This window comes from Ambystoma mexicanum, chromosome 3p, assembly GCF_040938575.1.
Source record: "Ambystoma mexicanum isolate Mex_15411 chromosome 3p, UKY_AmexF1_1, whole genome shotgun sequence".
In the NCBI taxonomy this organism is placed as follows: domain Eukaryota; kingdom Metazoa; phylum Chordata; class Amphibia; order Caudata; family Ambystomatidae; genus Ambystoma; species Ambystoma mexicanum.
Window position 1 is genome coordinate 829,193,395 of NC_090925.1, and position 13,466 is coordinate 829,206,860.

The 13,466-nt window shown below is 46.3% G+C and overlaps 1 protein-coding gene across 6 annotated transcripts in view; it reads left to right on the forward strand.

Moving 5' to 3' along the window:
* The window catches only part of BCKDK (branched chain keto acid dehydrogenase kinase), a 744,533-nt gene that overhangs the window by 489,529 nt on the left and 241,538 nt on the right, over positions 1-13,466 (forward strand). For all 6 annotated transcript variants that reach the window (XM_069651902.1, XM_069651905.1, XM_069651903.1 and 3 more), the window contains 2 exons: positions 4,449-4,568; positions 6,113-6,211. In XM_069651902.1, the coding sequence (XP_069508003.1) occupies positions 4,449-4,568; positions 6,113-6,211 (219 nt within the window). The remainder of the gene's footprint in view (positions 1-4,448; positions 4,569-6,112; positions 6,212-13,466) is intronic.

Below are 13,466 nucleotides of genomic sequence, written 5' to 3' on the forward strand. Positions count from 1 at the left end.
GGGGGGGAGAAATAATTCCAGGTAAGAATTTTAGGGAAAACCAAAGTTCTATTTTCCAAGCGTCTCGATCGACTGAGGATCTTCCAATGCCTTTTTAATGTCAATTATACATTTAACCATTGCTAAAGTTATGGGTATTTTTTCTCCTGATAACAGGATTTTCCACCATTCCTTAGCAGATCTGTCTGTACTTGATAATTACGTCACTCATTCTATTCAGTCTCTGTTGTTTTAGATCCGGCCATTTCATCACCAAATGCTTTAGACTTTCAATTGAGGCTTCTATCATACAAATCCTACATCTTTTGGAAGGTTCTCCCAACTTCCCCCAGTGAACAGCCTCTTTAGTTTCAATTGGGTTTAAACAGACTCTGAAAAACTGGTCTCTGAAGAACCAATTGGGAAAAGATTGGAGATATCTCGGAAGTGTATTTAGCTTAGGACTTTCCTTGAAAGGTTTCCCTTAAGATCGATATTTTTGTCTTTCGGGGAGTGTGCAAATCCAATCTAGGATGTACAATTTCTTTTTGATTTTGTCTGGGTTTGTGGTGGGTGTGTAAGATGTCTCCTCCAGACTCAATAGCAGTGTCTTGCACTGTCACCCCATACCATCAGAACCTGGTCATTCTTAATGAGGAGTGCTTTGTTCAGACAAGTGTAGCCTCCTTTCGTTGGATCGTCAATACACTTGTGTAGATGATTGGGTTATGGAAACCTGTCTAAGCCAGCCCATTGAGGCGCTTGTAGAGAGGAGTCCTTGAAATATCAGCAGTGAAAGCCATGTTTGGTAAGGACTGCAAGACCCTGACCCCAAGAGATTGTCCTATCAAACCCAGGTGAGGTCTGATGGATCACCTCAAGATGTGGAACCATAGATAGCCAAGTTCAGCTACTTGAGATTGTTTCACACTCCATGGTTTGAATAAAGAGCAGCAGACCATGCATTTGGATGTCTGTATGCTGAAAAAACAGCACACACACACACACACACACACACACACACACACACACACACACACACACACACACACACACACACACACACTCCATGGTTTGAATAAAGAGCAGCAGACCATGCATTTGGATGTCTGTATGCTGAAAAAACAGCACACACACACACACACACACACACACACACACACACACACACACACACACACACACACACACACACACACACACACACACACACACACACACACACACACACACACACACACACACACACACACACACACACACACACACACACACACACACACACACACACACACACACACACACACACACACACACACACACACACACACACACACACACACACACACACACACACACACACACACACACACACACACACACACACACACACACACACACACACACACACACACACACACACACACATCTTGCAGCCAAATTGAGGTGAATGTGGATTCCAGAGGAATCTCAGAAAGCCACCACCCTTCGAGGGGTCAGAACGTTTCCATAGAAGCCACAAACCAAGAACAAGCAAAAAGTGAGGGGGAGGGCAGGGGGACTCCAAAAATAAAAAGTTGCCTGTATAGGACTTTCTTAGTTACAGGTGCAACAGCTTTTCTCTCAGTCAGTGTGAGTGCACCCTTGCTCAGTTCCTTTGATGTAGAGATGACTATTCTCATTGTAGCCAAATTCCCTTGGTGTAAGTGCTTCATTCTGCCCTCTCAACAGGTGCGTTCTCCCATGTAACTCTTTTAATGTGGGGGTCTCTTCCCTTAGATCTCATTGTCCCTAGAGCGCCCCCACCCTGAGGTCAAATACTGTCCCTGTGGCTTTTTAACTTTAGTTGGAGTATCCATCACTGAGCCCTTTTCCCCAAGATGGGAGTTGCTACCATTTTGTTTCTGAGGTTGCCCACATGAACCTCTTTGCCCTCTACCGTGAGTGCCCTACCTTCTTCATCTTGTGTGAGCTCTTTCTGTAGTCCCTCTGCCCTTTGGATCGAGTAATCTGATGTGGCTTGCCTTTCCCTTAACTCCTATGGGTGTGGATTGACATCCTTCCCACTGTTTGGTTTGGGTGCTTTCACCTTTCTCACCTGTCGGAGCAGGTGCTTCGCTCTGCCCTCTCATCTCTCAAATCCAGGCTGCCTAGCACACTCACATGGTGAATGTGTTTGCCTGTGGGGGGGGAAGGGGGGGGGCTGGACTACCCTCAATAGCCGAACAAGTGATTAGAGTTTGGGAGAAATCTCGGCACCAGCTGGGCTGGGGAGGGGTGTTAGCAATGAAAGCTCTTTTATGGAATAACCTGGATATGCCAGACTTTGGCAAGTTGCCTTTTGCATCATTATGGCATGCTCAGAATGTTCGTAATAATGGAGGATGTGCCCTTGGAAGGGGGTATGTGAGATCGCATCAAGATCTACAACTGGACCCACAGCGGTCAGGATTGGACTACTTCCAGTATATCCGGTTCCAACATTCGATGTGGTCTCCGTTTGGAGGCAACTACAAGTGCCCGGAAATGCCTCCCTAACTGCTTGCACTGCCATGGGGCAACAGGAGCCTTTTAGCACACTGTGTGGCTGTGTCCGAGCATCTGGAAATTCTGGCACAAAGTAGTCAATAAGGTGTTGAAAGTAGTGTCAGCCAATTCCGGGAGAGCCAAAGCTGATGTTGCTGTGAGTATGGAGAGACGCAGCCTATTAGAGTTATGAAAAGTTGTTTATTTCAAATGCAATGATAGTGGCAAAGTGGATTATTGCCATGCAATGGTGAGAAAGAGAAAGCCCAAAGTTCTCAAAGTAGGTAATAGACATGGATAATTATATGACATGGAAGAAAGGGTATACAGAGCCAGGGGCTATCCTGCCAATTTCTGGAAAATCTGGAGTAAATGTGGTAGTGCTGATTGATATTGTTGCACTAATGTTGTACCTTTTTAGCGTAAGATTTTGTGTTGTGGGGGAACGGTGGGTGGATCTGTCATGCATTCAAGAAATGTATTCTTGTAATCTGTGTATGGTTGGAGTATGAAACCACAATCACTGTCATGGTCTCTTATTGTTATTATAAAATCAATACAAATATAATTTTTAAAAGTCTTCCTGTGGCCCATTTATCTCCCTGGTTTGGCTGCTTTTCTTTGGCCCATCTCCCAATCATGCGAGACTGGACCTCCTCTCAGCTTTGCTTGCACTCCTCTGACCCACTGCCTTCAGATGGGAGAACTCAATTTTCAGCCCCTTTGATACTTGGGGCTTGTACTTCCATGAGCTGCCCTCCCATCCTTTTTGTTTGCCTATTGACTTATTTCTTCTGTCTTGAGTGTGCATCTTTGGCCCTTCTCCCACCTAGATGAGAGTGCTTTTACTTTGGCTTTATTTCTCTCAGGTGTGGGACTCCCTCAGTGAAAACATTTACTTTTCATGTGTGAATTCACCACGTTTCACTTTTTGTAGGGTCCAAAGCGTTCCCATGTACTGTCTGATTTTAAATATTATCCTACTGTCCACCCCTATATGAATGATCTGCTGGTGACTATCCCGCCCTCTTGGCATAGCTACTTTACCAAAGCTCCCTTCACCCCAGACTCTTTGACCCCCCCCTATCTGTTGCCCTCTTTGATACCCCTAAATTTCCCCTGCTGCCCCGTCCCCCCTCCTTGGACCCTGTTGCCTTCTTTCCTCATGGTGTGACTACTCATTCTGTCACACTTTACCACTTTGGGTGTCAGTGCTTTCTTTTGCTGTGGCCTTGCTCTCCCTAATTTAAAAGTTCTCTCCCTCTGCCACTCCTGTGTGAATTCTCACCTGTGGACATACTCCTTCTCTGGTGTGAATGCTCTTAAGATGTGCAGAGCTTTGTCAGACTAGACTTGTAAATAGTTTTCCTTCAGTGAGTAAGTTGAGTGCCGACTTGTTAAGGTGTGATGGTGTTTATGGAAGGAGAAATCTTCAGAATTTACACAGACGGAGGGTCTAATACAACTGTGAAGTTGGAAAGAGTGTCATTTTGTTCATGCAGTTGGTAGAGCACGCTGCTACACACATTATACCTGATGAAGTTTGTTTCTGACCGTTCATTGTGTATCTTTAGATCTTTTATATGCTGCACATGAATGTACGTACACTCATTTTACAACTTTGTTAATCCAACCTTTTAGGCGAAAGTAAACTGTGTGCAGTTACATAAAGTATTATATGGACTAGATTTGGACACTGGACATTTGGAAAGTCTCCCAATTACTGCATATCCGTGTCTGCTTCTCATGCTCGATCGCCTTCTCTTTTCTCAGCCTGAGTTATATGAAGGAAAATCCTTCCTCTTTCATTCACTCATGCAGTGTAACTGACAAAAGCACAGTTCTGTGTGCTGCAGTACCATTTCAAGCTCAAATCTACGTGGAAGAGGGTCCTCTTACCCCAGGCAGCGCTAGCCTGTCTGACCTTTCTGTTCTCTTTGTAGATAACGGACCATGAGACGGAGGGGCTGTACTGCAAGCTGGTACGGGATCTCATGGACGACCACAAGGATGTTGTGACACAGCTGGCAGAGGGGCTTCGAGAGAGTCGCAAGCACATCCAGGTAATGGGACCTATGAGCAGATACAGGTAGGAGGAAGTTTGAGGAGAGACACATGTATAGGGAAAGGTCCTTGACACCCATTTAGAGATAAGTCCTTCAAATTTGAAATGCCTTGCAGTTACCCGAGTACTAGCAAACCGCTCGAAGATCTCTTCTGCGGTTTATGGTGCTCATCGAAAAGACAATCCATCAAATAAAATCAAACGAAAATACATGCATCGAGTCTGTCTTTTACATTAAAAGTACATATCCATCGATACTTGTCCATAGAATATTGGAATGGGCAAGTTGCGATGGATATGTACTTTTAAATGTAAAAGATAGCATTTCGATGCTTATATTGTTCATGGTAAGAAGTTACATGGAGCTGTCGAGTGCTGAAAATTCGGCACTGGCCAGCTCCTTGTAACGTTTGAGTATTTAATGTATATTGGGGGGTGTGGTGGGGTTCACTTCCTAACTCCCCTACCCCAATTCCAACCCTTACTCCACCCCTAAATCTAACCCTAACCCCAACCATAACTCCAACCCTAATTATCCATCGAAATTATCCATCGAAATTCATTCAATGAATAAGCTTTTTGATGGAAAAGCAATTCAATGAATACATTTCGATGGATAAGCATTCAATGGATAGGAATTCGATGGAAATACCAGATCCCATCTTCTGCACTCTAACAGCGCCTTACATATGTCCCATCTTTATTAACAGCCTGTATGTATGTTTCCCCACCCCAATGGCTTTCTTCACTCTTAACATCACCATGCAGATATTACTCGAGTACTCGCAACGCATTGCAAATGTATTCTCTGTAATAACGCACCATTACAAATATTTTGTATGTACTAACCACACCATGCACATTTTTCCATTTAACTGCTCCATCCCGAATTCCATGTGATTTTAACGACAAAAGTATTAACGAAAACTTTAACAAACCTAAAATACGTTTTTTTTTTCCCTTTTTTATTTGGGGGTTCCCTCTCCCTCCCCCAAGGTCCCTGTTTTTCTAGGTTTACAATCCCACCCCAACTCCCTTACCACCCTTTCTTTTTACCCCATACATATTTTTTACCCAGAAATCCGCATTTTTCAGTATTTTGGGTTCAGCAAAAATGTTATTCGTTAATGTTTTTTCATTAACATCACCAATTACCCTCCAATCCGTTGAGGATATTTTCTCCGCACTAAAGTGCCTTGCCGATCATTCCGATTCTTGGTAGCTGCAGGGCCTTGATAAGATGGTTGGTCTTTGTTCAACGCACAAGCATATGGAACGTGTCTGTGCATTTATTTGCAAGCAATTTAAACCCAGTCACTGGGATAATCTTTATACAATTTTCTTTTTCACTTTATTTTACATTTTAAAGGTTCAGCTTCATATGCTGGACTTTGCTTAAATAGTCTCTCCACCCTCCTCCCAGCCCCCCCCTTTTCAATTGCCCCCTCACCCCCCACTAGTCTTTGCCCACAGTGTGACTAAGGGCCATTTTGCTGGCAGCCTAAGGAGGGTAACCATATGACACATGACATTGTTTTTCAGGATGAGAAGGTGATTCGGTTCTTTCTGGACAAGACACTGACCTCCAGGCTGGGCATCCGGATGCTGGCATCGCATCATCTGTCCCTACATGAGGATAAGGTACGATGAGCTGGGGAGGAGCTACATCTCTGTGCAGCTACATCATGTGGATTGCGTAACACCAACCTTAATTCAGAAATAGACTCCACCTTGTCAAGCATTTCTTATTTTCTGCAATGATTTTGAAAATGCTCTTTTCCTGATTCTGCATTCCTTTTGGTAGCTTGAGTAGTCCACCAAATGTTTTGCTGGCTTTTTGTGTTACTAGGCTTTGAGGGGCGTGTGCTGCTGTCCCCCTGCAGCTGATACTCATTTTTAATGTGCCCCTTAGTCCAAATGGCTACCTGCTCATTGTTCATGAGTGGATTTCCTCACAGTTTGCTGGGGGTGTAGTCTGGTGGCAGTTCCATGATTTACATTTGGCTACGCTGTGAAGTAGCCTTTTTTCTGCAATGCTAGCCAGTTGCCACAATATGGTGGTAGAATGTCTAGCAAAGCATTTTAAAAGTCCTACACCTAAGCCATTTTGTTTTGTGGTGGTTCTTTGCTTGTTTGGGACCAGAGGAATGTTCAAAATGGGCATACCTCCTACAGATGTTCTCTCAGAGCCTACAAAGGCTGTGATTAGTAACGTGTTTAAACTGAATGAGGGTATCCTATACTGTGCATTCATGTGTGTGTATGTGAGAGAGTCCGACACAGACTAGAGAGACCGCAGGCCATTCTTGAGATCCTGAAACTCACCTGACAGCTGCTATAGAGATGGCATCCCCATGAGGATCATTGTGGCAGCTTGACTGTTTTACTCCTGATCTTCCTGATGGGGGAATTCTGCCTCTCCATGTTGTGGAATCTTGCTCCCCTTCCATACAGTACTTCTGCTCAAACATTCCCGCCTGCAGCCTTTGGTGCCTCCTGGACCTGCGATACCCACTGGCACTGCAGTGGGAGTTGACTGGAATCAGAGTGGTTTGTTGCTCTGCCAATCTTACCTGCTGCTGTGTGGGACATCCTGGCTCCGACCTATGCAGCTGCTCCTCAAAGGATTGCCCTGCTACCTACACTGGAGCCCTTTTCCCCCACCTGAACCGCCTGTGACCTGCCTTTTAAAGGTTACCTTTGTGTTTCCTCTCTGTGCTGCTGTTTTGCCCCTGTAATGTAGTGAGCAAAATCCTGTTTAGGCACATAAACTTGCTGAGCTAACCATACTGAATATCAGGCATATAGCCTGCTGTATTGGGTAATGGAGCTGATGGCTTATTTGAAGAGCCTACTGAATTCTGGCAATTTTAGACTAAGCTTCCTTATATGTTGGCTTAGTAGTGCTTAGGCACCTATTTTAGTGAGCTATTTTCAAACGGGAAAGCACAAAAATGCTCACTACGAGTTAATTGCAATACGTTTATTCAGCTTTCCCCGAGACACTCTGCTTTCACAAGCGCTGCTAAGCTATGCATTGTAAACTGGTACACATTTGTACGAGAACGTACAGTTTGACCCGGGCAATCCTGATAAGAGAGATTTCAGAGAGGTGTTTCCCTGTTGCAGCTTGGCTCTGAGATGGGTGGGGGTGATTTGGATCAATACAGAGTTGGGTTTTTCCACCAGAAAACATGTTTTGAACGGATTGTGTCCTCCAATGTATTCCTCAACTTTGACATGTAATGTCCCGCTTTGGCTGCTTCGGAAAACATTGTCGGCAGAGGGTGCCCTGTGCCGATGCCGTTGAGTCGATGTCCCTTGTTGAGGGCCTCTGTCGAGGGTGACATTGGATGTTGTAAGGAGCACACACTGTGCCTGGTTGCCTAAGTTTCGTTTTTCCGCGAACTTGTTAACATGTAGTTACCTCAATTGCGTAGTTACCTTCGAATGTCTTTGTCTTCAACTCTGATGACCCCTTGCTCAGGATTCAAAAAATGTAAGTAGTGAGACTCCAAGATGTCCATCACAGAGCCGCATCGTCTGTCTGTGGTGCATGAGCGAAGGCCACAACAGATTACTGATCCTAGTGTAAAGCTATGACAGGAAAGGCCTTGTGTGAAAGAAAGGGGAAACTGCAGGTAGGCAGGATATACAAGCCCCGTAAAACCCATCCTGATCGTTCTGCGACCGCCGAGACGAGAGACCTTTCTCCTCGGTGGAAGGAGAAAAAACACCCAAGGTTCCAAAGTGGGCACCATCAGTCGCGTCGCCTTTGTCCTCGTCAGGCGGCACCCCGAGAGGGTAAACTGCCTCTCCAAAAAGTAGACGCGCGCGAGTGGGAAGCATTCCGTGTAGATGCTAAATATTTATGAGAAGCAGGGTAAGGCTCCATCCGCGCCTTCTGTAGAAGCCGGCAAGGAGCGGTCTCGGCCCGAAACTCGCACGTCCCTGAGCCTGGGTGGACGGCGTGATTCGCATTGAGAGCGCTCGTGGCCTTGAATGGACAAGGATCACTCGAAACATGGTGAGCTTGCGAGATCGACACCTTCGAAGCCTGTATTTTTTAAAATCCCTCTGTTCCATTTTTGAGGAGGAAGAGAGATCAGATGGGGAGGATGCCCCTTTAGGGCTTCAGTTGGGGGCCCCACAATGTGTTACGGAATGCCTCGTATCAGAAGAGACCAAGATGCAAGATCTTTGACACCTTGCATAATGCCAGCGGCATTTACTCCTCTCCAGGCCAGTACCATGGGAGCACACAGACTCCTCATACCAGCAACTGATGTCCAGAGTAGTGGAGGATCTAGGCTGGGCTAGACCCCCGGTACAGTTTGATTAGGATGATCTGACCGATATTCTAGACCAAGGTCCACCTACAGATCCTATATTACCCTTTCATGTGGCTCTGCATAAAAGGGTGGCCAGAAATTGGGAAACCACTGACACCAATCCAGCGGCAGACAAGTCCCTTAGAAAGAAATACTGCCCTTCCAGTAGCGACCTTGGCTACCTGTCCAAAAACCCCACTGTGGAGAGTCTGGTATTGCAGGCAGCCATGGCTACCTCGAACAAGGCAGCGTACCCTACCATCCCTCCTCATAGGGAAGACGATCGCATGGATGGATGGACACAGAAGGTATTTTCAGCTGGGAGTATGGCCCTGAAGTTGGCCAACTCCACATGTGTCTTAGCAGAATTTTCGTACACTCTGTGGGAGTGCATATCTATGGCAGCAGAGCATATTCCAGAAGGTGATGAAAGGAACGGCTTCCTGGTTATTAAGGATGGCAAGGAAGCCATGTGCGAGTCACTTCAGATTGGATTGGACACTGGATTGCATCAGCAGTTCCATGGCCATGAGCACGTGATTGCGCAGATTTGCATGGTTGCGGCAGTCAGGTTTTGCACCGGATGTGCAGGCTTGTTTTCTCAACCTGCCGTTTGACGGGTTTCACCTTTTTGGCAGCAAGGCTGACCAGAGCCTTGAGAGGTTGTAGACCTCGAAGGCGGCTGCCAAATCTTTAGGTGCCGCTGTTGGGCAAACTCCCCCTTTACATCCGGCCGGACAGCCATGGAGGGGGCGATATTTTTGCTACAACTCCTCATTTGGAAAGGCAAGAGGAATGGCCAGTCAAAGAGACCAACGGAGTTCCCTCATGGTGGACGAGGTAGAGGTGCCAAGCCAACTCCAGCTACCTTGCCATCAGCGTCTGCAGCAACCACTTCAAAACCACTTTGAGAGCTTGAGTCACGTGTCACCGGTGGGGGGGCAGACTGTCTTGGCATTTCGAAGAATGGCGAGCCATTACTTCAGATGCGTGGGCTCTGGAGACAATAGCCCACGGTTACTACCTACCATTCATAACGCAGCCTCTCACCAATCCACCGGGGAAACTTTGAGGATTCCAGATCCGCTCCTTGTGCAGGAAATATTAACCCTGCTAGCGAAAGGTGCTATAGAACCAGTGCCTGTAGCGGAGAGGAACAAGGGTTGGTATTCCCCATATTTGATTTGTGGATTCCCAAGGACGACGGAGGACTGATATCTATCTTGGACTTGAGATACTTCAACAAAGTCCTCAGGAAAGTCACATTCAAGATGATCACGCTTTTCAGATCCTTCAGGCCCTCCATGTACAGGATTGGTTGGTGTCATTGGACCTTCAGGATGCTTATTTTCATGTGCCAATCCATCTCGAGCACAGGAAATACCAGTGATTCGCCATTGGCGGCTCACACTATCAGTTTTGAGTACTGCCTTTCGGGTTGACCTCCGCCCGAGGGCCTTCAACAAACTAATGGTGGTGGTGGCAGTGCATCTCAGGAGAGGGGAGGGGGAATCCACATCTACCCCTACCTGGACGATTGGCTGATCAGGGCACGTTCTCCTGAACAAGCCTTGGATCACCTCAGCGTTACCTGCCACTCCATACACAACCTGGGGTCACCTTCAATTTCAAGAAGTCACACGAGATACCTCAACAGCTCCAGAATATCGGGGCTGTTTTAGACACATCCTTGGGAAAGTGCTCGCCACCCAAGGTGAGCGCTCAAGACATTCCCCAGATGGTGGTAAAGTTTCAGAATGCCCACCTTCTCCCGGCCTTTGAATTCCTAAGGTTGCTCGACCTCATGGCATCCTGCATTTACCTGGTGCCGCAGGCTTGTCTACGAATGAGATCCCTACAGTGGGTTCTCCGAACACAATGGTCCCAGTTTTCGGGACAGATGTCGGCTGTATTGCAGGTCCCAATCAAAGTTACGTAGGATCTTCTATGGTGGGCCTGCAAGGAAAACATCCTGAAAGGGGAACCTTTTGGCAACCATGGCCGGAGACGACTGTAGTGACGGACGCCTCACTCATGAGGTGGGGAGCCCCCACCAACGATCTAACAGACAGCGGCAGTTGGTCTCAATCAGAGTCCAAACTACCTATCAATCTTTTGGAGCTGAGGGCAATCCGACTAGCGCTGAAGGCCTTCCTGCCCTCTGTCAGGGGAAAGAATGTCCTGATAATGACTGCCAATACGGTGGCCATGCATTATTTCAACAAAAGAGATGGTGTAGGGTCCCTACCACTGTGCAGAGAGGCAATGCAACTCTGGTATTGGACAATTCGAGAAGGAATCTCCCTATCAGCAGTTCACTTGGCCGGGGAGGAGAACACGGCGGCGGAGGCTCTGAGCAGGCAAAGCACAGGCTCCCACGAGTGGGAACTAGCTCAGGAAGTCCTTCAAGAGATCTTCGTCCTTTGGGGAACCCCTCAAGTAGATCTGTTTGCGACCGGGATTAACCAGAAGTGCGAAAGGTACTGCTTAAGAGAATTTCCTCCGAAAGGAGCTCTAGGAGACGCGTTTGTAGTGGATTGGGATTTTCCACTGCTATACGCGTTTCCTCCTGTCCCGGTCATTGCTCAATTAATCAGGAGGTTGAGACGGTTCGGGAGCCACATTATCCTAATTGCCCCTGATTGGGCCAGGAGGACATGGTACCCGGACCTTCTGGACATGTCCATCTGTCCTCCGATATGTCTTCCACAAAGTGAGGACCTTCTCTCGCAAAGGGAGGTTCAGGTTCTCCATCCAGAGGTCAACGCTCTCAACCTTCATGCATGGTTTCTGAAAGGTTCAGATACAAAGATTGGGACCTCCCGGATGACGTGATGGAGGTGTTGCTTTCAGCAAGAAAGCCAGCAACAAAATCTCTGTACAGTTGCCGTAGGAACACATTTTGCGACTGGTGCATGGTGCAGGGAAAAGAATGTTGATCCTTTTCTATTTCGACTCCGAATGTGCTAATATTTCTGCTTTCATTAGCACACAAATGTCTTCACATTGACATTAAGGGCTCAATTTCTGAAAGGGTTCACAAATGTGTTCCCACCTTCTGCTTTTCAGGTTCCAGTTTGGGACCTTAACCTGTGTACCATTTGAACCTTTACACACATGCCCATCGAGATTGTTAACCTTCAAGACTATACTGTTGGTTGCTCTAACATCTGCACGTAGTGAGCGAGTTGCAGGCACTCTCTTCAAAGCCACCCTTTACCGTATTCCACAAGGACAGGGTTGTGTTGAGGGTTAAACCCTCCTTCCTACCTAAAATAGTATCAGACTTCCATTTAAATCAGAAAATCGTTCTGCCAGCATTTTATCCTCCGCCGCATCCCAGTAAAGAGGAAGAATGGCTCCATAGATTAGACCCTAGAAGAGCCTTAAGCTTTTGTGTCTAGGATGTCAAAGTTGCGAGTGAACGACAAGCTGTTTATAAGATATACTGGATGCAAATTAGGGCAAGCTGTTTCAAAACACTGTCCAGGTGTATCATCCTTATGATTGGTGCACTTCACCAGAGTCATGGCCTCTTCCACAGCCCTGAAAACGGGAGTCCCCATTTGAAACATCTGTGATGCTGCAATGTGGTCATCGTTGCACACGTTTACCAAGCATTATTGCTTGGATACTGTAAGGCAAAGTTTGCATGCAGTACCTTCTGGGACCACTAGACACAAATATGACTACATGTATAAGCAAAACCAACCTTTGGTATAAGTCTGTACCACACAGTTTTTGGTAGCGAGCTGAGCAGCCGTCTTATCTCAAGAGGGAATGTGAGCTTGTAAGGGTGTTACATAAAGGTCTACAATGACAAGTATTCAGATAGACACTCGCACTCAAGGTTTCTTGGTAGAAACACTTATTAATTTATAACACTATCATTTATAAAGCATTCACTAAATGAGGCAGCCAATATCACACACAAATTATACTACAATACCGATTTCTAAGCAGTGGAGCTCCCTTGAAGTGGAAGCAAAATGGCATTAAAGGAGGAGCAAAAAGGCATAAGTTAATAAAACAAATATTATAGTTGCTCTAATACAGTGCAAATAATTTGAGTTCACCGGAGGAGTTGATTCAATGCAATAGATAGGCCAAAGTCAATGGGCTAGTGTCTTGTATAAGTAGAAACAGTTCTGGTATTTAAAACGGAAAAGTCTTTGCCATGGTTCTTAGAAGTAGTTCACGGAAGAAAGGTTCATATGTCAGGTCACAAGCTGACTAGGCCTGCAAGTTGCCAATGTTCCACAAACTTTAGCAGTGAGAGGTAAGTTCTCTCCGTCGGGTTTTCACAGTACCTTATATTGAAGAAAAAGATGCAGCTGAACTATTCCTGGCAGTTCCTGCAGATCTCGCTGTTCCTGAGCCTCAGTCGTGTGGACAAGAGAGCACGTCTGGGGACTCCTGCACTGCACAGGGACTGGTCACAAAGCTGGCAAATTGGCAAATCTTCAATTCCGGTTGCTGTTCTTCAAGCACACAAGCTGGTGTCTTTCCTCCTGGTTAATCCTAACCAGCTCCGAGAATGGTATCCAGGTGGCTTACGAGTTTAT